Source organism: Saccoglossus kowalevskii, chromosome 2 (genome assembly GCF_978046115.1).
Source record: "Saccoglossus kowalevskii chromosome 2, keSacKowa6.1, whole genome shotgun sequence".
Classification (NCBI taxonomy): domain Eukaryota; kingdom Metazoa; phylum Hemichordata; class Enteropneusta; family Harrimaniidae; genus Saccoglossus; species Saccoglossus kowalevskii.
In genome coordinates, this window is record NC_140642.1 from 7,417,552 (window position 1) to 7,445,141 (window position 27,590).

Here is a 27,590-nt window from a genome sequence, read left to right on the forward strand (position 1 = left end):
CCGCCGCATAACAAATCCAAGTTGCATTTTCGTGGCAGTATCATGATCAAAGTATCGAAGTCTCGTGCAGATGAGAAACAAGGTTATACATGGAATAAAATTTTATTTCATTTCTCCTCTCCGATCTCACTTACAATTCTTTGAGAATCACACAAATCTGATGGAAAAAAAGAATTAATTTTATTTTTTTTTCGCCCTCCTCAAAAAAATTGCCTTATAAAAACTCGCGAAACAAGGAATAAAAAAAGTCTGGCCTAATCATTAATTACTATTAGTATTCTTCTTTTTTCTTGAGGGAGTAATGAGACAAACACAATGAATACTCTAAGCAATTAAAGATTAGTAGAAAAAAAATTATTTAAAAAAAAACTAAAAAAAAATAAATAAAAATAGTAATTTACTAAAAACTTTTTTTCTGGTTCCAAAATTTCTAGCAAGTAATTTTTAAAATATATTTGTCTGTAAAAAAATATTTTGGTGGAATAATTTATTGTTTTTATGATTTTTGTATTGTAAAGAACATTTTGCTTTGAAAATGATTTAAACTGACCCAAATTTTGGAAAGAGACGTCTATTTTTGAATGGTGTACGCTAGTTTCACCTTCCATCATTGTCTCACAATCATGTTTGTACGACTAATAATCACACAAGTAGGTAATAAATTGTAACAATATACATGATGTTCCTTTCTTTCATTTTTCCTTGATTTCTATGTTTCTCAGATTATAACTTTAATTTTTAAAACATTATTCTCTGTGCTGATGGTTCAGCATCAGATGGTCAACCTTATATAAATGGTTTTTGTTTATCACTATTATATTTTTTTCAATTTCAAAGTCCAGTAGGGTCACCGAGAATCGCCTACAATAAATAAAGTTATTCACCAGGGGTGCTAATATTGTGTATTGACTCAAAGAGCACACAAACCATACTGAATCATTTAAAGCACGAATAGTTTTTGATCATTGAAACACCTTGTATGCATTAATAGAGCATGTGTAACGTTTTTTCCCAAAGTGATGCTAGTTTTCTGGCCTTTTATTAAATGAATTCATGTGATATTGACATCTGAGTTTTTGCAAACTAAAGTCATAGCACTGTGTACTACAAAAATGTACAAAAAAGCACTGTGTACTACAAAAATGTACAAATGTACAAGAATCGTACAAATGTACAAGAATCAAACAAAGCTCTTAAGGCCTGCTTCAAAATGAATCAGCTATTATTTTCGGCAACTTGTACACCACTTAGAATTCATTTGAAGATGTTTGATGCAGTAGTTAGACCAATTCTCTTATACTGCACTGAAATATGGTCTAGTGATATTATTGCCCACACAAAACAGCTTTGGAATTTGACAACACCCATGGAAAAACTCCATACCAAATTCTGCAAGTTTTTATTAAAGGTGAACAGCAGAGCCTCAAACTTGCCATGTTTAATTGAATTAGGGAGGTACAATTGTTAAAATATTGGATGAGGGTTCAGGAAATGCCTGAAAATACATTAGTATATGAAGCATACAAGCTTGGTATTAAGATGCATGATTCTGGTACTAAAAACTGGGTATCTGGTGTGAAAAAGATTTTGGAAAACCTAAATTTAAGTAATATCTGGAAAGATGGGCAAATTAAATACAGCAATGCTACTATTGAAGACATTACAGAAAAACTTAAAATGCAATTCCAGAAAAAAACTAAAAAATGCATGTTTGATGATGATAAGGGCATGCATCACAAAAACAAATTGAGAACATACAGAGAAATAAAAACTGATTTTTCTTTTGAGAAATACCTCCAAATAATTAAAAATCCACTATATCGTGCTGCAATGACTAAACTTAGAATAAGTGCCCACCGTTTACAGATTGAATCAGGCAGATACAAAAACATCTCCATCTCTGATAGAATATGCCCTGTCTGTGATCTTGAAGAAATTGAAGATGAGAAACATTTCCTTTTCACGTGCAAGCTATATGATAAAGAGACAACCAGCCTTTTTACTAAACATAAAATGTATGGAGAGACATTAATAAACATATTAAATAATAAAAACGATCACATAATTAAAGATGTTTCAAAACACATTTATACTTGCTTTATGCTTAGGGAGCAATAAATCAAACAATAACTTCAGTACCAGCTGCCTCAAACCCCCCCCCCCCACAAAACACAGATTTACATTTATTTACATTATATTACAATTATTCATTTATCTCTTATTGTGAAATATGTATTTATTTCATTCATTTACAGTATTTTTAGTATTTCCTTTTATTTTCATTTTTTTTTATTATTACATGTTTTTGACTTTATTGTATTTTATGTCAAGATCTCAAATGGGATATGATAGCAATAAAGAATTACTTACTTACTTACTTACAATGGGGTTGTGTTTACATTACATCAGTAGTGATGTTCAGTTTTTGGTTGTATAACCTCTACTATCTATTATGACTGACATTAATATGATGGATATGTACAAACTGGATTTGTGTTGAATGAGAAAGGCCAAAGCATGGAAATGCATTCGTTTATTAAAATGGCCATGATCAATGTCACATAATTTTTAGTCCCAGACCAAAAATGGGAACTTATGTTTGTGTGTCCATGCGTGCATCCGGACCTGTATCTTAGACATACCTGGATCAATCACAATCAAACTTCACACATACATCATATTATACATATGCACATCAATTTGTTTCATGATTTGATTCCAGATGGTGGCCATTTTTGTGCCAATAAAATCATCAAAATCAAGCATTTATGGATGGATTTTGTTTAAACTTGGTACATACGTTGGACATTATGGGACCTTGATGCACATCATTTCATTTTTCAGATCCAATTTAAAATGGCCAACTGGTGGCCATTTTTAGTCCGTTTGGGATGCAGTCCGAAAACGGGGACTTGTGTTTTGACCTCTGTGCATCTGTGTTTCCGTCCGTGCTTGCGGACCTGTATCTTAGAAATGCCTGGACCAATCACAATCAAACTTCACACATACATCATATTATACATATACACATCAATTTGTTTCACGATCTGATTCAAGATGGCCGAATGACGACCATTTTTGTTCTAAATATCATCAAAATCAAGCATTTCTCGGCTGTTTACAGATGGATTTTGTTCAAACTTGGTATATACGTTGGACATTCTAGGACCTTGATGCACATCATTTTGTTTTTTAGATCTGATTCAGAATGACCGACGAGTGGCCATTTTGTTTTAACGAATGGGCTTCTAAAGCCATATCTTTGACATGCTTTGACCGACTATGTTCAAATTTTATATATTCATTCAAAATGTATTCAAAATGGCTGATTTTGTTTTAATTAATGCTGTTTCAGAGCAATATCTCTCAATACTCGTTTGACGTTCAAATACAAATGTCAATCATTTAAATGTTAAACAATCATCATAATCATATTCCTGACATGTTTATATTCCAGCTATATTACTATAAACAAAACTATATATCTTAAATTTGTAACTAACGGGGACTGTGCCATGCATGGCTTGTGTTTTAATGAATTCGGTTCTAGTGCCATATCTCTGCCATGCTTTCACTGATTATGATCAAATTTTATATATTCCTTGTACATCATGACATAGATATATTGGTTCGACTATAAACAAAACTATATATCTTAAATTCAATAACTAACAGGGACTGTGCCATGCATGCCTTGTGTTTTAATGAATTCGGTTCTAGTGCCATGCTTTGACTGATTATGATCAAATTTTATATATTCCTTGTACATCATGACATAGATATAATGGTTTGACAATAAACAAAACTATACATCTTAAATTTGTAACTGGGATTGTGCCATGCATGGCTTGTCAATATATGAACCAAATTTGAATGAAATATGCCCTTGCATAACCGAGATGAGGTTCCAGAATTGCAGAAATGTTTCGATTTAGAAGTATTTTTATCACTAAAAACATAAATTGTATCATGCCTGTGGATATGTATGGGAAGTTTTAATGTAATGGGCCAAGGTATGTCTGTGACACAGACAGAGGTGAAATCATTGTTTGGAATACAACCAGACTAATGAGCAGAATTAATTGTTTTGCCAAAAAAAGGTATTTTGGAACGATCTAGTTGAGATACAGGATTAACAACTTGCAAGCTCTTAATTCACACACTAGTTTTCTCAACTAAATACATCATTTTGCTAAACAAAAACACAGATAGGTCACAAACATAGCATGGATAGACAGAGACTCTCCAATTTCCTGACAAGCGCAGAAACAGGTCGTCAATCCAATGTCAGTAATAGGCACGAGGACAACACACACTTCTTAATAGCCACGAATAAAAACAGACCATGATATTTTGATGTTATATATTTTATCCTTCGTTAATGTTCTACAACTTCAATAAAATAAGGATTTAATCCAAGTAAATATATATATAATAATCTGCATAGAAAAAGATGCATGTCTTGCACGTCACTTCAGATACTGGCAATGTCTGGCCATTTCTAGACACCTTAGTTACTGGCAATTCTGTAGAATAAAGTTTTTTTCAGCTTAATTTATTTTTTCAGAGTATTGCAAGTTTTCAATAAATGAATGTGGCAGGAAAATCAATGAGACAAAAAAGTTACCTAGCCTTTGATACAAAGAAATAATAATTTCATTGCTGTTATTAATTTTGTAACATAATTTTGTTGAAATCTGCTTAGTCCCATACAGATTTGTCTGCTTCATCATCATGAATGAATAATTTAGACATAAAATTGTGGAGAACAAATTACCATTCAACATAATTTCATCTCCTGATCAAAATACACATCCAATTTGGGTTTCATTTGTCAATACAGTGTACACCTTGGGAATAAAATAATTCATTGATCTGCCATTTTGAAAACTATGGGGTCCATGACAACCATCTGTAAAACCATGTTTCATGTAACTATTTTAACCCTCAGTTTGATCACTAACTGTTTTGCACAAGATAAAACCCTGTTTATGCTCCATTAGAAGCACTATCACTTCAAAGATGTGCTATTGAAAGTCCTTTCAATTTCGAGTACTTTAGTCATAATTCAAATCTGAATTTTACGTTGTTTGCAAGTTATACTGATTGAAACTTGGTGCTGTTTATCAACCAAGTTATGATTTCTCTTCACTACAAGAAATCCTGTTATGCATGGCCGTTTTAAACTTGGGCATAAGAAGTACAGAATGTTTGACGTTCGCTCAGACGCAGTGGTAACATGAGCCAAATAGTTATACTTACTAGGTCATATTAAAACAACTTTTGACCTAAAATGCATCTATATTGGAGATGGGCTTCTTATAGAGCAAATACAGTAACTGAAAATAATTAACTGAACATTTGACATCTTTGTGGATACTCGTCCACTCATGGATAAACCCATACAATAAACAAATATTGACAAATAAAAGATACAATTGGAAACTCTAAAGTCAGGTAGAATAAGAAAATTTACATGTTGTATTGGTAATTCATTGAAGTACTGGTATATATCGGTACTATGTGTGTCATGACTAAACTATATGGACACCATCAATGTTGTAGATTTTATTTGACAAATATGCATTTATCATATTTTGTGCTTTTATGTCAGCCCATTAAGAATGATGCATCCCAAGATTTGGATTCCAGCTCCATCATGCTGATCGGGTATTTGCACCCTCAACTACAGCGATAACAAAAAATTTCTTCAAATTCAATGATTTTTGCTTGAAATATTTAACAACTAGGATTTGACAAAATTACATTTACTGATAACCCCCCCCCCAAATCATAAGGATGTCAGAATTAAAGATGCATGCTTCTTTATGACATGTTGATTTGTTTACCATATGCAAGTATGACAATTTATACGGTGAAACCTGTCTAACTAAACTAAATATTTTTAAGTAGATATTCTGTGGAGCAAGTTACTCATTGCTCAGTTAGTTTTCAGTTTTAATACACAGCATTTCATTTAGACAGGAATCCAATTTTGATACAGTTCAGTTTACACAGGTTTCACTTGTATATCAGTTGCATATCACATTAATTTCATGAAAGATTCCCATGCACAAAACATGTACTGAACAATGGCAGATGCTGCCCAGTGCTGACAATACATGTACTGAACAATGACAGATGCTGTCCAGTGCTGACAATACATGTACTTAACAATGGCAGATGCTGTCCAGTGCTGACAATACATGTACTTAACAATGGCAGATGCTGCCCAGTGCTGACAATACACGTACTGAACAATGGCAGATGCTGCTCAGTGCTGACAATACATGTACTGAACAATGGCAGATGCTGCCCAGTGCTGACAATACATGTACTGAACAATGGCAGATGCTGCCCAGTGCTGACAATACATGTACTGAACAATGACAGATGCTGTCCAGTGCTGACAATACATGTACTTAACAATGGCAGATGCTGTCCAGTGCTGACAATACACGTACTGAACATTGGCAGATGCTGCCCAGTGCTGACAATACACGTACTGAACAATGGCAGATGCTGCTCAGTGCTGACAATACATGTACTGAACAATGGCAGATGCTGCCCAGTGCTGACAATACATGTACTGAACAATGGCAGATGTTGCCCAGTGCTGACAATACATGTACTGAACAATGGCAGATGCTGCCCAGTGCTGACAATACATGTACTGAACAATGGCAGATGCTGCCCAGTGCTGACAATACATGTATTAAACAATGGCAGAAGCTGCCCAGTGCTGACAATACACGTACTGAACAATGGCAGATGCTGCCCAGTGCTGACAATACACGTACTGAACAATGGCAGATGCTGCCCAGTGCTGACAATACACATACTGAACAATGGCAGATGCTGCCCAGTGCTGACAATACACGTACTGAACAATGGCAGATGCTGTCCAGTGCTGACAATACACGTACTGAACAATGGCAGATGCTGCCCAGTGCTGACAATACATGTACTGAACAATGGCAGATGCTGCCCAGTGCTGACAATACATGTACTGAACAATGGCAGATGCTGCCCAGTGCTGACAATACATGTACTGAACAATGGCAGATGCTGTCCAGTGCTGACAATACATGTACTGAACAATGGCAGATGCTGCCCAGTGCTGACAATACATGTACTGAACAATGGCAGATGCTGCCCAGTGCTGACAATACATGTACTGAACAATGGCAGATGCTGCCCAGTGCTGACAATACATGTACTGAACAATGGCAGATGCTGCCCAGTGCTGACAATACATGTACTGAACAATGGCAGATGCTGCCCAGTGCTGACAATACATGTACTGAACAATGGCAGATGCTGCCCAGTGCTGACAATACATGTACTGAACAATGACAGATGCTGCCCAGTGCTGACAATACATGTACTGAACAATGGCAGATGCTGCCCAGTGCTGACAATACATGTACTGAACAATGGCAGATGCTGCCCAGTGCTGACAATACATGTACTGAACAATGGCAGATGCTGCCCAGTGCTGACAATACATGTACTGAACAATGACAGATGCTGCCCAGTGCTGACAATACATGTACTGAACAATGGCAGATGCTGCCCAGTGCTAACAATACATGTACTGAACAATGGCAGATGCTGCCCAGTGCTGACAATACATGTACTGAACAATGGCAGATGCTGCCCAGTGCTGACAATACATGCACTGAACAATGACAGATGCTGCCCAGTGCTGACAATACATGTACTGAACAATGACAGATGCTGCCCAGTACTGACAATACATGTACTGAACAATGGCAGATGCTGCCCAGTGCTGACAATACATGTACTGAACAATGGCAGATGCTGCCCAGTGCTGACATTACATGTACTGAACAATGGCAGATGCTGCCCAGTGCTGACAATACATGTACTGAACAATGACAAATGCTGCCCAGGGCTGACAATACATGTACTGAACAATGGCAGATGCTGCCCAGTGCTGACAAAACATGTACTGAACAATGACAGATGCTGCCCAGTGCTGACAAAACATGTACTGAACAATGACAGATGCTGCCCAGTGCTGACAATACATGTACTGAACAATGGCAGATGCTGCCCGGTGCTGACAATACATGTACTGAACAAAGACAGATGCTGCCCAGTGCTGACAATACATGTACTGAACAATGGCAGATGCTGCCCAGTGCTGACAATACATGTACTGAACAATGGCAGATGCTGCCCAGTGCTGACAATACATGTACTGAACAAAGACAGATGCTGCCCAGTGCTGACAATACATGTACTGAACAATGGCAGATGCTGCCCAGTGCTGACAATACATGTACTGAACAATGGCAGATGCTGCCCAGTGCTGACATTACATGTACTGAACAATGGCAGATGCTGCCCAGTGCTGACAATACATGTACTGAACAATGACAGATGCTGCCCAGGGCTGACAATACATGTACTGAACAATGGCAGATGCTGCCCAGTGCTGACAAAACATGTACTGAACAATGACAGATGCTGCCCAGTGCTGACAAAACATGTACTGAACAATGACAGATGCTGCCCAGTGCTGACAATACATGTACTGAACAATGGCAGATGCTGCCCGGTGCTGACAATACATGTACTGAACAAAGACAGATGCTGCCCAGTGCTGACAATACATGTACTGAACAATGACAGATGCTGCCCAGTGCTGACAAAACATGTACTGAACAATGACAGATGCTGCCCAGTGCTGACAATACATGTACTGAACAATGGCAGATGCTGCCCGGTGCTGACAATACATGTACTGAACAATGACAGATGCTGCCCAGTGCTGACAAAACATGTACTGAACAATGACAGATGCTGCCCAGTGCTGACAATACATGTACTGAACAATGGCAGATGCTGCCCGGTGCTGACAATACATGTACTGAACAAAGACAGATGCTGCCCAGTGCTGACAATACATGTACTGAACAATGGCAGATGCTGCCCAGTGCTGACAATACATGTACTGAACAATGGCAGATGCTGCCCAGTGCTGACAATACATGTACTGAACAAATGTTGCCCAGTGTTGAGCATAGTGAGCAGTTCATAGTATTTTCATGTTAACCTTAAAATTGATTATATAGACATTTCTAAATCTTCAGTAATGACTTAATTGGGTCTTTCCTCGTCAACAATGATACAATAAAAACAATTCTAACCCAGTAGTGTTCTGGCATGTGTTCAATGATCCCATGTCAAATAATTTTTTATACTGACTATGTTTTATTTCCAATGTTGAACATAATGTAGGGTAAACATAATTTGATATAAGTGTTATGTACCAAATATGATACACCATTACCATAGCAACTATTTATAGTAAATCTATGGTAATTATACGGTACTGTAATTTGTTGGTGCTCAGCATGCGCAACATACCACATATATGTTTGTCACTACATTCTCCTATGACTGTAAGTGCTAGTATACGTAGCGGTTTATACACATAAACCATATTTCATTATCAGATTACATGGCCTCCTCCGCCCCCTCGTCCTCTTCCTTTACCTTTCCATCCACCTCCACCTGCACCTGCACTACCTTTTCGTCCATCACCTGACCAATCTGAAATATTCAACGAAGAATTTTTTAGCTGGTGAAAAAAGGTGGAAAAATGATGTATTGTGACTTTGGGTTATCCTGAATTATATGGACTGCATGCACAAAATAATTATATTCTAACTGTTACCAGAAAATTACGTGGCAACTTGCTTCATGGTATATTTGGTAATCAGGTCTGTACATAGTCCTAGAGCATCTACGTAACAAGTTTCATTGAAGTGTAAAGATTAGTACTTAAATATCAGCGAAAAGGCTGAAAATTGACTAATTATGCAAACTAGGTAATTAATATGCATATATTTGTACTGAAAACTAAGCAAGTCATTAGCCCAGATCATCTATATACTAAGTTCCATCGAAATCCAATAGGTGGTTCTTTAGATATCAGTGGAACAGACATACAGACTCCCATTGTGTTTCACACATGGGAGTCAACAGGCAAAATAAAAATAAAATTTTGTATAATGTTTCCAGAATCACACTATTAGGTAATTTCTAACCCATAACTTGTCAGCAACCCCCTGTGATATTAATCCAAACTTATGCTTGGTGATTATCTATCGTTGAATACGGTAATTTTCCCCAGAGAGCTAGGTCTTATTCATACAAACAAATACCCTTGTTGCAATTGATAAATACTAGCACATGAACCCCTAACAAATTTCCTGCAATTTATGACCCAATTTTTCATAAATGGCGTGTGTGCAACATTTTGCTTACTTTCAAGTATTGTTCCATCATTTTGTTGATAATTATGAAAAAATTGACATTTCTACAGGACCTGATCAAAATATTCGGCTTTATTTTGAGAAAGTGAAAGTTTTATTTTGGTACCCAAAAGATTCATGGTAGGATGTATTTATTTTGGTGGTGAAAGCGTACTGTACTATTATGTGTCTTCATGTCAGTTTTCCTAATGAGCCTCAGAGCAAATTTGTTGTGTAGGAACACAGGTCAGAGTATAGAATAGAACTACTTACTTCCTTGGACTCTATTACCACCACCACCACCACCACCACCCCCTCCTCCTCCTCCTCCTCCTCCTCCTTGATAACCACTCTGTTGGTATCCCTGTTGTTGGTATCCTTGCTGTTGGTATCCCTGTTGTTGGTATCCTTGCTGTTGGTATCCCTGTTGTTGATATCCCTGTTGTTGATGCCCTTGCTGGAACCCACCTTGATTATACCCTCCTTGGCTGTAATTTTGATAGCTCTGGTCCCCAAAACTTTGTTTGTAACCACCTTGTTGTCCTCCTTGTTGATGACCTCCTCCTCGCTGATAGCCGCCCCCTCTACCACTACCCCCACCCCCTCTGCCCCCTCGTCCTCCTCCACCTCCCCTTCCACCTATAAAAAACAACAAGAAATTTGTAAATGATCAGTTTAATGTTCATATGACTGTAAATTTTGGTTCAGTTGCTTTGATGACATGCCATACATGGTATCATCATCTTTGCTCTACTAAAGCACCCAACAGACCAAACAACGAATTACAGTTTCAGGTACTAAGGTACATGTATACTCCCTTAAGTAAACTGAAATTAGCTTTATGGCTAATAAATGTGCTTTGATATAGCAATATCACAACTTTAGTTGGGAGTTTGAGTTTCATTTCCAAATATCCTTAAACACAATGGCTTACTTACCACCGTCAACTCTTTTTGTAAAAGCAGGCATTTCTGGAGGTGGAGGTGCAGCTTCTTGTGGTCGACCACCGCGGTCAGGAACCTGCATATCATAAAGCGTCATTTCATTTAACATTTCAATTTAGCTACAATAATATTACTAAAACTCCACGATGAATGAGAAGGAAAAACCAAGACAAGATTCGACTAGTATTGGGGATTAAGAAATTCTGATATCAAAACCCACTGACATAAAAACATTTACAACTGCAAGATTCTCTACAGCATCAAATGCAAACAGAAACTGGTGTAAATGTGGCACATAGATTAAGCTATGACACCATTAAAATAAATCATTACAAACAAACCAAACCATACCAAAATGTCTCATTATATGAAACACCAATCATAATTGCTGAGAGATGAAAACTTGGAATATTTTACACCAATGTTACAATACCATACCGAAGTTTATATCTAGCAAATATTGTCACACATGTTTCATCTCATTTAATAAATGAACACTGAATGAAAAAGCAACATTGTTAACATGAACCACGTACCATGCCCATAACAACTTTATTAACTGCACTCTGTGTGTGTTCCCTTACTGATCCACTACTGGTCTTTGTAAGTCTGATTAAATCTGTAATACATTAGAAATGATTTTAATTAAATACAATACATTTAATAGTTATTTGTTTGGCAGGATGTTGTAATATATAAGAAAATCTTTGCTTGTAGATAATGGTCAAAACAAAATGAAATCTAGAAAAACGAAAGAAAATTTTATACAACTGCAATATGTCAAATGTACACATAAATAAATATTTAAAAAGTCAATACCATATTCACTCTCTTAGAAGCACAATCTCTTATTCATAGAGCAAATATGGTAGTTTGAGTTGTACTATATATTCATGAAAACATCCAAGATCTCATCCAAAAACACTGAATAACGATAGACTGTTTCTATCTATATTTCTAACAACTCTGATTGCAGGTGGAACAAAGAAAATGGCCTCACCTTCCCTTGATGCCACTAAATCTGCTATGGTTATTTTACTTTGAGGAGATAACATTTTTCTTTTTGGTTGATACACCGCTGCCAGGTGATCAGCCTTCCCCTGTACAAAATAAACAGACATTAATTACAACCCCCATATCATTGGGGAAACTCGAAAAGTCCAGAACGATGGGAAAAAAAGGTCATAAACCTACAATATTTTAAAAACTTACACACATGCATCATAATGAAGTCCCCTTGAATTAGTTCTTACAGGTCAGAGTTCAATTATGTTGCCAAGCAACATGAATATATTAGTTTGTATAATCTCACCTTTATCCTATCTGACCATTTAAATGACTGAACAGTGACATCAAGTCGTTTCAATAACATGTATCTTCGGACTACAAATTCTTTAGTTAGTGCACCATTTATTTCTTCTAAATTGTTCTTTGAACAAACAAAAAATTGAAATAATAAAAAAAATACAGCTAATATTATCAATCCTAGGATTAGAGTATTGTTCTCCTGATGGCTGTGATTAACTTGAATGAGACTTAATCAACTTTGGAAGGAACTATTTTATTTTATTTGCATATTTTTACAGTCAATACTAATATTATAAGGTTTGTAACAATGAATGCTGCAGTAAAGATGTAATAATACAGTATTTTGTATTCACCAATGTTGTTATGTCTCCAATACATTTAAGGTGCTTTTTAAACATACTGTCAGTGCAATAGCAATAAATGTTAACACCTCACCTGCTGAGAGCCTAAACAGATAACCAACATTAAAAGTATATATATTATAGCATTATCAATACCAGTGGATTTTATGACGTCATTGCAGCAGATTATTCGCGATAATGTATTACATTATTGAGCATCAAGGCCCTGTCCCATGGATATGAATACAATGTTGATTTCAAAAACGAATAAAGAAGAAACTATTGAAAAAGAAGAAATATTGTACGATAACAAGTATTTAATACCACAATCGACTTCAAATAAAACGGTCCATAACCAATAACAGCAGATTTCAATATCGAAATCAGACAATATTTTGAAGGCATCGTCGTCTGCTCTGTACGCCGCTATTGCGCGTTCGGTCGAAGCGTTCCATCTAGTATGTGCGCTTCTAGATTCCGCGACTGATGCTGCTGTCCTGGTGGCCTCCTGATTAGTTCGCCTTATCGTGTTGTTGAAGTGAGGCTAACCGAGGATAATTTATCCAAGCAAATGCGATAAACGAAATGGGGGTACAATGTATGTCTACGAGTACAGAGAGATGAATTTGTTCTGTTTTTGTACTACAAAATTTGCAAAACGAAATCGACGAAAGACCGACGTGACTCTTATTTCCTCGGCGTCAACTCCCGGTAAATGTAACTGTCCGGGCACAGTTTGTATAAATAAATGAAAGTATCAGTGTTCCCAGGTGTGTATCTGTTTATTTATACAGTGAGATTAAAATCACTGTTGGTTCTCCTTCTAGGATGGCTAACACCCACTGGCTTTCCGGTCATGTTCGTTCGCCCGCTACGCTACGTTAGGCTTCATAGTATTCGTCAAATCCTCGCCCTCCCGTGAAATTTAAAATAACTATTACACAGAAAGAACAGTTGCCAATAATATCTACCTTGATTGTTTGAAAACACTAGTGGGATGGGGTAACGATGCAACTAGGTACACGTGCCCGGGTACGCATCCCTACACACAGACAATCCAGCTGGACCACGGCGGCGATCTAGCGTAGTGTAGTGCAAGCCGCGGTGGACACCGATACGGTGTACCAGTCCCGGTACCAGTCACGGTGTGCCGTTCGCTCGGGTAATCACTGTAATGCTACTCCACATCACACATCAGTCACTCATTCACTCGCAATGTAAATGAGTTCAATACAATTATATTTGATGGATTAAAACTAGTTTCTTCCTTAGTTTGCCATATGAGATTGTGGAACCAATTTCCAGAAAGACATTTTAAATTATTCAGATTCGTGGGCCAGTGACTTTGAAACTATTTCGTTCACTGTAGATTTTTTCCACATTTTTCCGCTTTTTAGAGGCAGCAAATCCACTGGTAATGACAACGCTACAAAATAATAACAATAATGAACTCCCCGACAACCCATAATGGACTCAAGCACACTTTGTGCTCCATATATGTACTCGGCTAACGCCTCGTACATATATGTCGCACAAAGTGAGCTTTCGCCCATTATGGGTTGGCGGGTCGTTCATTATTGTTTAAATAATGGTGTGATAACGTAAATTGAATAAAATCTATTTCCAAGCTAAGTCATTGAATTGAGTGTGAGCTACCATATTTATCCGGGTAAGAAGCCCATGCCCAGGCAAACGCCGACCTCCCAATTTTGATACAATAAAGAAATAGAGGTCATGTCTTGGCATATGCAAATAGGGTCTTTTTCTACACTTGTAAATAAGAAAAATAACAAAAACCTATTATTTGTTCATTGTATTAACAGTTGACTTCATTGCAGTTTGTTGTGATTCTGACAAAAATTCTTGAAAAAAAAGTAAAACAACGTGCATCTGTATGGGTGGTCCCTTTGTCCCAAAATCGGTCAAGCCATCTCCGAGAAATAATGATGGACACACAAGGACCAAGGACTGAATTTTGTCATTAAAAATGGCCACCAGTCGGCCACATTTTATCGAATCAGGAAATAAATTGACGTGCACATATACATATGTCTTTGTACCAAGCCGTCTCCAAGAAATTACTCCGGACGGACGGACTGACGAAGGAGAAACTACAAGCCCGAGAGGGGGCTAATAATTGTCAATTGCGTAAACAAGGGGTGAACGTGAAATAGCTGTGACAGCAAAATATTTTTTATCAGAATTGTTATCAGCAAGTTTACAAAAATGTATATTAAAGCAGAAACGGTAGTTCTTCTTTTAAAATATGTCATGGCCCTGAAAAGGGCTGGCCGTTTGGTTTGTTGTTTCCTTAGAAATGATTCAAGCAAATCTTACAGAATTTTAATATGGAGAGCCGCGAAGCAACTGTCACACTCGTTCGGCTTTAGTGTCATCGAGAATGAAACCAATGTTGCAATATTGTAGCAATCCGCCGAAGTCCGACAACTTTTTTACCATCTTTCATCAGAAGTAAGGATACCTTATATTGCATTTCTGCCATGAAAATTATTCTTCTGTCATTGGAGAAAAAAAAATCTTCCTATTTCAAGCCCACAGGATATCCATATAGTGAGACATTCCAACCGCCAGAGCTTGCAGAATAATAATTTTCACCACGATTGATAAGCGTCTAGTCTAATAAGAAAACAATGTTGACTTGACCTCTATGATGAAACACCAGTAATGATGTCATTCTTAGCCAATCAGTAAAGCAGATGCTTAAAGGTCAAAAATGATTGACAGACTGTAAACAAAAGCATCGTGTGCCATCGTAGCAGAGTGACCCCATTTTTCTTGTTTCTTTATTGTGATTAGACATGAAAGAAAAGTGCCAAGCTGACAGACTGTGAAATCTGTGGAATCAAAGTGCTGAGTCCAAATTGTGTGCGAGAACAAACTTCAGGACGAAGTTGTAGGGATTTTGTTCGATGGCGACAGCGACACCAACTTGAACTTTGTGGATTTTGACTTTGACCGAGATGACAATGCACGTAATTTGTTGAAACCAAAAAATAATTTTACGCAGTTTAACCCCTGACATTTCAGTTCATTTTGAGGGCTCGCGTATTTGGCATGTTTGGCGGCGGAGAAATCCCAATTCAAATGATTCCTTACTGTCGATTTTTATTAATTCTGGTTTATTTGTCACATTATAAGCAATAAATTATTTTTGTTTCACTTCTAATGTTGCATATTGTTCATTTATTTCTGTTGCAAGTTTTCATTTGCCATTTTATGCCGCACCGCAGTTTGATCTGCATGTTGTCAATTTTCGCAATTTTGCAAGGGATGTCCGGGCATAGGCCCACCCCTATTTTTGGTAATTTTCTATGTTCAGGACCCTGGGCTCTTACTTGGATAAATAAGGTATATCCAAAGTTATTGAATTTCACAAACCAGAATTATAGTGATTTAGATTACTTACCCACTGTTTAGGGCTCAATGCAGATTTGATAATCGGCTTACCAAGATGATCTGGAGGTAACTGACTCGCAAGCTCTCGTATTTTTGATTCCACTTTATTGAATAGTTGATTCTCTGTGATTCCAGGAGGTGGTCTTGATATACCAAGTGTTATTAGTAGAGATTTCAAAATTTTACTTGTTTCACTCCAGTTAGCCTGAAAATAATATGCCATCAATCAGCAAATCAGGTTTCATATTGTACAAGGTGTGATATGGCTACTTTCAATGCTCACATAATATAAAAGGGTTTTCATTAGTTCTTAACATTATTTTTTTAATATTTATTTGACCATATTTAGGCAGGATTGCCCATTCATTTTTCTGAAAATGGAATTTTGTAATTTCTAAAGAAGTCTTGCATTTCTAGGTTAAGTACCAGTCATCCTGTAATCCACTACTCATTGCGACAAGAGTGCAAGGATTTTTGTATGTGCACTGAAGGGAAAGCACAGGGAACCAACAGCATAAAGGGGAAGTCAAGCCAAACAATATAATGCTCTCTAAAGAATGGATATGATGTCATACTTTACCCATTATCCTTTGCTGAAGAATCAAGATGGTGGACTACATAAATTATAAATGAAAAGTTGAATATCTTGAGAATGAAAAGTGATATGAAAAAGCTGTAAATTGCATGTTCTTACATTTACCGACTCTTCCATCTGGGAAGATGATGTTGTTAGACCTAACTTTTCCTTTAACCCCCCTCCCCAACTGGATGGATGTCATATTCCCAACCCTGAATGCAGTTTACCATGGTAATACTTTTGTAAACACAATTATAAAATCAAAATGACAATTGAAAATGTCACTAAGGCCATAAACACAGATGAACTAAAAGTTGAATTTATTGTATGATGGATCATAAAAATATGATTCGTTTTGACAACAGATAAACCTCTAATTTATGCATGTGCTACAAATAGATAATACATTTTCCAGTACAAAATTTAGTTGCATAATTCTGCAACAGATGGCATGGCGACAGCTGCTAAGAGTAAAGAAAGTTATTTTATCATGCCACTAATTGCCAAGGTATCCTTACTCCTCGTTCATTCTCACTATCTGTTGTTGTATCCTTACTTCTGGTTCATTCTCACTCACTACCTGTTGAGGTATCCTTACTCCTCGTTCATTCTCACTATCTGTTGTTGTATCCTTACTTCTGGTTCATTCTCACTCACTACCTGTTGAGGTATCCTCACTCACTACCTGTTGAGTTATCCTTACTCCTGGTTCATTCTCACTCACTATCTGTTGAGGTATCCTTACTCCTGGTTCATTCTCACTCACTACCTGTTGAGTTATCCTTACTCCTGGTTCATTCTAACCCACTACCTGTTGAGGTATTCTCACTCACTACCTGTTGAGGTATCCTTACTTCTGGTTCATTCTCACTCACTACCTGTTGAGTTATCCTTACTACTAGTTCATTCTCACTCACTATCTGTTGAGGTATCCTTAGTCCTGGTTCATTCTCACTCACTATCTGTTGAGGTATCCTTAGTCCTGGTTCATTCTCACTCACTACCTGTTGAGGTATCCTTACTCCTGGTTCATTCTCACTCACTACCTGTTGAGTTATCCTTACTCCTGGTTCATTCTCACTCACTACCTGTTGAGTTATCCTTACTCCTGGTTCATTCTAACCCACTACCTGTTGAGGTATTCTCACTCACTACCTGTTGAGGTATCCTTACTACTAGTTCATTCTCACTCACTATCTGTTGAGGTATCCTTACTCCTGGTTCATTCTCACTCACTACCTGTTGAGGTATCCTTAGTCCTGGTTCATTCTCACTCACTACCTGTTGAGGTATCCTTAGTCCTGGTTCATTCTCACTCACTACCTGTTGAGTTATCCTTACTCCTGGTTCATTCTCACTCACTACCTATTGAGTTATCCTTACTCCTGGTTCATTCTAACCCACTACCTGTTGAGGTATTCTCACTCACTACCTGTTGAGGTATCCTTACTACTAGTTCATTCTCACTCACTACCTGTTGAGGTATCCTTAGTCCTGGTTCATTCTCACTCACTACCTGTTGAGGTATCCTTACTTCTGGTTCATTCTCACTCACTACCTGTTGAGGTATCCTCACTCCTAGTTCATTCTCACTCACTACCTGTTGAGGTATCCTCACTCCTAGTTCATTCTCACTCACTACCTGTTGAGGTATCCTCACTCCTAGTTCATTCTCACTCACTACCTGTTGAGGTATCCTTAGTCCTGGTTCATTCTCACTCACTACCTGTTGAGTTATCCTTACTCCTGGTTCATTCTCACTCACTACCTGTTGAGTTATCCTCACTCACTACCTGTTGAGTTATCCTTACTCCTGGTTCATTCTCACTCACTATCTGTTGAGGTATCCTTACTCCTGGTTCATTCTCACTCACTACCTGTTGAGTTATCCTTACTCCTGGTTCATTCTCACTCACTACCTGTTGAGTTATCCTTACTCCTGGTTCATTCTAACCCACTACCTGTTGAGGTATTCTCACTCACTACCTGTTGAGGTATCCTTACTTCTGGTTCATTCTCACTCACTACCTGTTGAGTTATCCTTACTACTAGTTCATTCTCACTCACTATCTGTTGAGGTATCCTTAGTCCTGGTTCATTCTCACTCACTATCTGTTGAGGAATCCTTAGTCCTGGTTCATTCTCACTCTACCTGTTGAGGTATCCTTACTCCTGGTTCATTCTCACTCACTACCTGTTGAGTTATCCTTACTCCTGGTTCATTCTCACTCACTACCTGTTGAGTTATCCTTACTCCTGGTTCATTCTAACCCACTACCTGTTGAGGTATTCTCACTCACTACCTGTTGAGGTATCCTTACTACTAGTTCATTCTCACTCACTATCTGTTGAGGTATCCTTACTCCTGGTTCATTCTCACTCACTACCTGTTGAGGTATCCTTAGTCCTGGTTCATTCTCACTCACTACCTGTTGAGGTATCCTTAGTCCTGGTTCATTCTCACTCACGACCTGTTGAGTTATCCTTACTCCTGGTTCATTCTCACTCACTACCTGTTGAGTTATCCTTACTCCTGGTTCATTCTAACCCACTACCTGTTGAGGTATTCTCACTCACTACCTGTTGAGGTATCCTTACTACTAGTTCATTCTCACTCACTACCTGTTGAGGTATCCTTAGTCCTGGTTCATTCTCACTCACTACCTGTTGAGGTATCCTTACTTCTGGTTCATTCTCACTCACTACCTGTTGAGGTATCCTCACTCCTAGTTCATTCTCACTCACTACCTGTTGAGGTATCCTCACTCCTAGTTCATTCTCACTCACTACCTGTTGAGGTATCCTCACTCCTAGTTCATTCTCACTCACTACCTGTTGAGGTATCCTTAGTCCTGGTTCATTCTCACTCACTACCTGTTGAGTTATCCTTACTCCTGGTTCATTCTCACTCACTACCTGTTGAGTTATCCTTACTCCTGGTTCATTCTCACTCACTACCTGTTGAGTTATCCTTACTCCTGGTTCATTCTCACTCACTATCTGTTCAGTCATCCTTACTCCTGGTTCATTCTCACTCACTACCTGTTGAGTTATCCTTACTCCTTGTTCATTCTCACTCACTACCTGTTGAGGTATCCTTACTCCTGGTTCATTCTCACTCACTACCTGTTGAGTTATCCTTACTTCTGGTTCATTCTCACTCACTACCTGTTGAGTTATCCTTACTCCTGGTTCATTCTCACTTACTACCTGTTGAGTTATCCTTACTCCTGGTTCATTCTAACCCACTACCTGTTGAGATACTCCTGGTTCATTCTCACTCACTACCTGTTGAGTTATCCTTACTCCTGGTTCATTCTCACTCACTACCTGTTGAGGTATCCTTACTCCTGGTTCATTCTCACTCACTACCTGTTGAGGTATCCTTACTTCTGGTTCATTCTCACTCACTACCTGTTGAGTTATCCTTACTCCTGGTTCATTCTCACTCACTACCTGTTGAGTTATCCTTACTCCTGGTTCATTCTCACTCACTATCTGTTGAGGTATCCTTACTCTTGGTTCATTCTCACTCACTACCTGTTGAGGTATCCTTACGTCTGGTTCATTCTCACTCACTACCTGTTGAGTTATCCTTACTCCTGGTTCATTCTCACTCACTACCTGTTGAGGTATCCTTACTCCTGGTTCATTCTCACTCACTACCTGTTGAGTTATCCTTACTCCTGGTTCATTCTCACTCACTACCTGTTGAGTTATCCTTACTCCTGGTTCATTCTCACTCACTACCTGTCGAGTTATTCTTACTCCTAGTTCATTCTCACTCACTACCTGTTGAGGTATCCTTAGTCCTGGTTCATTCTCACTCACTACCTGTTGAGTTATCCTTACTCCTGGTTCATTCTCACTCACTACCTGTTGAGTTATCCTTACGTCTGGTTCATTCTCACTCACTACCTGTTGAGTTATCCTTACTCCTGGTTCATTCTCACTCACTACCTGTTGAGGTATCCTTACTCCTGGTTCATTCTCACTCACTACCTGTTGAGGTATCCTTACTTCTGGTTCATTCTCACTCACTACCTGTTGAGTTATCCTTACTCCTGGTTCATTCTCACTCACTACCTGTTGAGTTATTCTTACTCCTGGTTCATTCTCACTCACTATCTGTTGAGGTATCCTTACTCTTGGTTCATTCTCACTCACTACCTGTTGAGGTATCCTTACTTCTGGTTCATTCTCACTCACTACCTGTTGAGTTATCCTTACTCCTGGTTCATTCTCACTCACTACCTGTTGAGTTATCCTTACTCCTGGTTCATTCTCACTCACTACCTGTTGAGTTATTCTTACTCCTGGTTCATTCTCACTCACTATCTATTGAGGTATACTCCTGGTTATTCTCACTCACTACCTGTTGAGGTATCTTTACTTCTGGTTATTCTCACTCACTACCTGTTGAGGTATCCTTACTCCTGGTTCATTCTCACTCACTATCTATTGAGGTATACTCCTGGTTATTCTCACTCACTACCTGTTGAGGTATCTTTACTTCTGGTTATTCTCACTCACTACCTGTTGAGGTATCCTTACTTCTGGTTCATTCTCACTCACTACTTTTTGAGGTATACTTATTCCTGGTTCATTCTCACTCACTATCTGTTGAGGTATACTTACTCCTGGTTCATTCTCACTCACTACCTGCCAAAGTATACTTACTTCTGGTTCATTCTTGGCTTGTGATACAGACTTTTGCGGTTTTACTGCAAAAATCTTTGCAGCCTGTAATTCTGTTACCAGGTAATCTATGGAATTAAAAATACAGAAATTCATTATTGATACCGGCATAAAACACAATCTCAAACACATACATTTGCAATGTTTTTTGTACTGTTTGAAAAAAAAGACAAATGTGATAGCTGGTGCAAAAGAATGCTGTTTATTTTTTCTTTGTATAATTACAATCTGTGATCATTCCTAAAGTCGTATTGGGGTCTTGGCAGTGTTCTCCCCAGGCTCAGAGGCAAGCATGGCGGTCTAATTTGCATGCTAATTTGCATATTTTTCAGGATTCACTCTCACAAAAACAAACATACAAGACAGTATTAAAATGTATGAGAGACTTTATTTAAATTGCATAATACTTTACATAATATACCATAATTTGACAAGATCGTCATTTAATGTGAACTGTTCCATAAAACTTAGTCTAAACTAATCCTTCTGACTTTGTTGTGCTCCAAACATTGGCTGCCTTACTGTAGTTAAACTCAATCGTCATAGACTTGCACGGGACTTTGTTCCATAAAGAAGATCCACTCTTTGCAATCATGTTGTGCTTTGAGCATTAACTGCACAACATTCCTAGTGGGAAAAAATCATAAATAATTAAAAAAAAAATGAGGATTGAGGTTCAAATAAATGTAAACAGAACGATAGAATTGTGCCACGATCGGGAACCCAGTGCCGTATGGATAGCATTTCGTCTGCAAAACATGTTGTTTACATGTTGGTTTTGTCAGGTCAACGACAAGGAGACTCGGGAATTTCGAGGAAAAAAAAACATGAGGTCACTATTCAATTAAAATTAAAACGTAACAATAGAATTATGTATACAAATCGGGATTCCATCGATCATAGCGCGTGATGATAGCAGCTGTCGTTCGCAAGACGTTGACAGGCCGCCATCTTGGAAATACCTACACAGGTCAACATGTGACCGGAAGATTACAAAATTCGATTTTTTTTTTGCTTGGACAAATTATAACATACGCGTACCCATTAATCTAAGAAGATATCCATAAATAATCTAAAAAAAGTTGACAGTAACGAGTGATGTTTTTTTTTCATGTCGTGTCTATACCAGCCTCGTGTCTAAGATGTTGATTGAAATCGGTGTAGCCCTACCATGTTCGGTGTTCTTACAATCGGCAAAACATACACACACTGGCATTTTATTTCTAAAATTACGAAATCTTACCAGGGAAATGTCTTTTTCCACGACTCATCAAAACCAGCCTCACACCGTTTCTGTGTTTCTACACGCTTCCGTTTCTGTGCTGTGCTAGCGGTGATTGTACGTTTTAGCCGGGCGGCATCACCTTTTTTTCCTTTACATGTTTAGTCATATAGATCTCGGTGTTTGCAACTTGAGTGACAATTTGTTCCCCATTGACAGCGTCTGTACTTCACACGTGTTTAACAATGGGACTGTTTAATTTGTCCCGGCAAGTTCAAACCGCCGTGGCGTAGACAGTGATAATTTATGCAGTGCTACGTGTGAGCGGGTCAAATGGACGTAAACAATGCATCCTATTAGCATGGCGGTGAAGTTGTAAGCATGGCGGTCCGAGCCCAAGCGTGGCGGCCGGGTCGCCAAGCATGGCGGTGCCGCCATGCTTTGTTCTATGTGGGGAGAACACTGCTTGGGAATATTATATGAAATATTTAGTGGTCTGAATTATCATAAATTGCAGGGAATATGTAATTGATGTTCAACTATCACTGAGTCTGACCGGTTCTATTCAGCCAATACATATTAAAGTGCCATTTTGCATTGTTCAATCAAATTAATCAGTATAGTTGTAACACAAACAAAATAGATATGCCAACAGTGAAGACGCAAAACAAAGACTTTAATATATTGCATAGACTGACCAATGCTTTAGGCACAGAATTTCAAAGGAATGGACACATAGAATCAAGAGCTAGTACTGTGAATGTGTACAAACTGTTACAGGATCAGTGATAGTCTGCAAAAATTGTAGATTTTGTCAGTACTGAGGTCACTAACTGAAGACAACCATGGAAAACAGTATGTATTCATAAATCTTTAGATTGTCCTTTATTAAGATTTGTTTAGTAAACTAGTGCACAGATAGAATCACCAAGCTCACAAAATTGAGTGATTTGGCTGTGCATTTCAATTTCATTTGCTTATGCTTTTTAGTAATGTTCAGGCAAATCCAGGTGAATCATGAAATATTTCCTACAATTTGGTCATATTTAGACTAAATATTTCACACAACCCCAACATTCCAAGAGCTTTTCTTGAAATGATCAAAATAAATTGTTTGGTTCTTGTCCATCTTGTCCACCCATCATGCTAAACATCAACAGGAAGAAGTCCCACTATTCACAAGGTTTTAAGTAAACAGGTTTATAAGTAGTAATTGGTGTTGATGGCCAGTCGTAATGAATACTTACTAATTAAATTGCATCTATTTTCATGATTTCCTAATCTATTAATCATTTCTCCTGTTGTTAACTCAGGATATGGACAACCTAATTCCCGGAGAAATGAACTCACTTCAAGTTCAAAAGTTTCAGCCTCATCAGCAGCTACAAAAAAGAGAGAAAAATATGAATGTGAAAACAAGCCATTGAGAATATCACAGCCCCCTCTGTTCTTTATTATATGAGAAACGCTCCTTTTTGTAGAATTGCATGTATCAGTTCTATGATGTGAACTAAATATTTTGTCAAACAAAATAGCTGCCAACCATTTTGGGATTACATTGTGACACAAAACTACATTTGTTGATGTGCTAAAACAGAAAAACAACAAGACATGAATGTCACAGTCCCTGTCATTTAATTATAAAATACTCGTGTTAAAATAATACATGGAACATCTGCAAACAGGTGAATTAATATGTACTCTATGTGAGTACAACTCATCATAAAGTGATTTCCCTTAATCTAGTATTGTACTGAAAACAGAAAACTTCCATTGACCCATGTCCAAAATCTCAGCGTAAGTGCAACCTAACTATGTCTTGTATATGTATATATGCTCAAGAAACTCAAGGTATATCTTGATGTACCTTTAATAACAACTTGACTTTTTTGTTAATTCAGGTCTTTGTATATTACCAGAACTTGGGTTTGTTTCAGTATACCCACTATAATTTCCCTCAAAATGTAGCCCTAACACCCCTCTACAGTTTCCACAGAGATTGGTATTGGTATGACCCATCTGTCACTGATTGTATCACAATCTAAGCTAATTATTTATTTTGAGCATGCTCAGTTGTTTTCTCAGTGGTGTTGGGAGAGGTAATTTTGGATCATGAAAAATCATGAAAAAGACCCACTTAGGATTTTCAGATCTGGAAAAAAAAATTATGTGCATACTCGGCAGAGACTTACTCATCAACCTGCCAAGTTTCATTGATATCTGCTACAGAATTTCTGAGAAAATGTTAGAGATGTCACAGACAGAAACCGGAAATAAGAAACTAAACTCCTGAAAAGAATTTGTCTGAGATACAGCCACAAACAAACACAAAGACTAAACCATGAGACTTATTTCAAACTTCATCCAAATGGGGACTAAATAATGTATGTGCCTGATTATGCCAACGGGTGTTATCATTATTCCAAGTTCGAATAGAATTGGCTAGCAAACCTTGGAGATAATTTTCTCCATGTATAAAATGGAGCACATGTAATTCACCATGTATCGAAATTGGTCCATGAACTTCTGAGAAAATATGACAGACGAACAGAACCTAAATGCAATTCACAAGTCCCCACCCATAGTTATTCTTCAGTATACATTTCTTACTCCACGAGGGATTTTGTTATGATGGCTATCCAGATGTAAACATCTGAAGAATACATTCATCGTCATGTGATATGTATGCCAATGCAGTGTTTTGTGTTTATGCAAAAATACCCTTTCACAGACAGCAACAAGAAAAAGCAGTGTGCACGTTTATTTCCTATTTTTGTCAGATTTTTGTGGTAAAAGTTGTTAATTGCTGTTTCAATTGTAAATACCACACTTATGGTCACATCTTATAAATGTCACTGAACTGTTGACCTTGTGACATTTACACTGACCATCAGTGAAGCTGTATTTATTTACACAACTGCGTGTGTTTTACATAATTGATACAGTAGGTCAGTATCCATGATCTGTATATATACATCTTAATTAAATGTCATCTTTATCATCAAATTAACTCAGTTAAAATGTGTGGTCAAAAAATTAATTCATGGAAAAAATTCTTACATGATGTAGCATTGACAGACCCTTCAAATCCACAATACTGCTTCAATGCAGATGTTATCCATGCTATCAAGCCTGTAAATTCTGGTGAGCTAGGACCTCCTGCTAGAGCTTTGGATAATTCCCCTTCTTGTACAACTGTTCCTGAATATCTACAGACAAAGGCATTCACTGAATTAATTAATTAAATCATGATATACATTGTTGTGCAATTGTCATCAGAAAAGCAGGCAGCTACAATGTTGTGTCAAGAACAATTTCTATTTTCTAATATTCTTCTATGCAGTTTATTAAAAAAAATCGTGGAATTTAAGTTCTGTTATAATAAGACAAATATTATAAACAATAACTTGTTCTCTTTGAATTGACAATCAGAATATTCTTTTGAAAATATATTCAACAAAATATATGGCCTCATTAATGTAATACACAGATATGAGGATACATTTGTATACCGGTAGCTTTAACTAGTACAAACATTTTCACATTTTACAGACCAGTGAGGAGACAAGTTCTACGTTTCCACTAATGCCTACTACTGCCTGGCGCCGTGACACTAATTTAAGGAGGTTATTGGTGCATACGGGTGAAACGGGAGACCCTGAGAAATATGGTTCTGTCCCGTGTAATCGTCCTAGGTGTAATACTTGTCCTTTTATTACAGACACTAATCGTATATTTGGTCCCAAGGGAGATGTTGAGGTCAAATATCCGTTCAGTTGTATCACTATGAATGTTGTATATTGCATTTCATGTATTAGATGCGGGAAACTTTATATTGGTTCTACAGTTCGTCGACTGGGTGATCGGTTTGCTGAGCATCTACGGCAAACTAGACAGAAAAATCGTTATTATCCGGTTTCACTTCATTTTAATTCTAGTGGACATAATATTACAGATATGTCTATTTCTGGTGTATGTGTTGTCAATGGCAACGAAAATCAGCTCAGGCGTGTCGAGGAGGAAACTATATTCCGCCTTGGAACTAAAGAACCCCATGGTATTAACAAACAGTTCAACTCATTTGTTGAGCTCACTACCTAAGGCGCGTTATTTGTTCTATTGTGGAATTTTTTGTGATTCTAACTTATAGTTCATGCGCGTTCTTACGTTCCTATGTTCTACCTGTACGTTATCACACTTGCTTCTATGCTATCGATAAAGAGCCATTGCTCGAAACGTCTAGCTATTTTTAATAGTTATTTAGGACTACGATTACCAAATATTATCTTCAATATATTAAACTTCACTTAGCTGCATGTTCACATACATATGGTTGTTTTAATAAACCAAAATTATCAACTGTTTTATTTAGTAATATAGTAGTGGGTACTGTGCTGGGTGTTTAAGGTAGTTGTTAAATACATGGCATTTATGTAATCTGATGACAAAGCAAATTGTCCACATTTCATGTCAGAGGTCAAAGCACATGTGCTGTACATACATCAACGCATTCGATTCAATCATTGATATAAAATTATATCATCTTGACGGAAATATGAAATAATTACACTAACCCTAAATCTTCTAAACTGTCGAGAATGTCATTTTCCATTTTTCAAAAAAAGCTTTACTCGTGGGATACGTTGTAAATTTAGGTGACAGCAATAACACCAACTTCGGAGACTCCCTTCCTGTTGCAGATGAAAAGTTCGTTTGTTCGTAAATGTAACTTCCGGTCTTTTCTCAATTAAATTCATAAATCGTGTTTATATTTTATGGATGAATTCGACATTT

The 27,590-nt window shown here is 37.5% G+C and overlaps 1 protein-coding gene and 1 long non-coding RNA gene across 2 annotated transcripts; both read right to left on the reverse strand.

Moving 5' to 3' along the window:
- Positions 1-9,115: 9,115 nt before the first annotated feature.
- LOC102806183 (protein FAM98A-like) lies at positions 9,116-27,504 on the reverse strand. Its single transcript, XM_006812242.3, has 11 exons — positions 27,371-27,504; positions 25,857-26,005; positions 24,044-24,178; positions 21,557-21,642; positions 16,310-16,504; positions 12,546-12,662; positions 12,234-12,333; positions 11,770-11,852; positions 11,228-11,309; positions 10,563-10,928; positions 9,116-9,585 (listed from the first exon to the last, which is right to left on the reverse strand). Exons 1-11 carry the CDS (start codon positions 27,406-27,408, stop codon positions 9,485-9,487), a joined length of 1,452 nt encoding a protein of 483 aa, XP_006812305.2. The 5' UTR covers positions 27,409-27,504; the 3' UTR covers positions 9,116-9,484.
- LOC146748086 (uncharacterized) lies at positions 21,943-22,989 on the reverse strand. Its single transcript, XR_014931055.1, has 2 exons — positions 22,454-22,989; positions 21,943-22,201 (listed from the first exon to the last, which is right to left on the reverse strand). It is a non-coding gene; the product is annotated as an uncharacterized LOC146748086 (long non-coding RNA).
- Positions 27,505-27,590: the final 86 nt, after the last annotated feature.

Bases quoted from the DNA above. Each gene is read 5' to 3' on its own strand.
- LOC102806183 (XM_006812242.3), bottom strand. From the start codon at position 27,408: ATGGAAAATGACATTCTCGACAGTTTAGAAGATTTAGG. The intron at 12,663-16,309 runs GTAAGTAATCTA...GTTTGTTCAAAG, and splicing joins CATTGAGCCCTAAACAGTGG to AACAATTTAGAAGAAATAAA. The intron at 10,929-11,227 runs GTAAGTAAGCCA...TGTTTTTTATAG, and splicing joins TACAAAAAGAGTTGACGGTG to GTGGAAGGGGAGGTGGAGGA.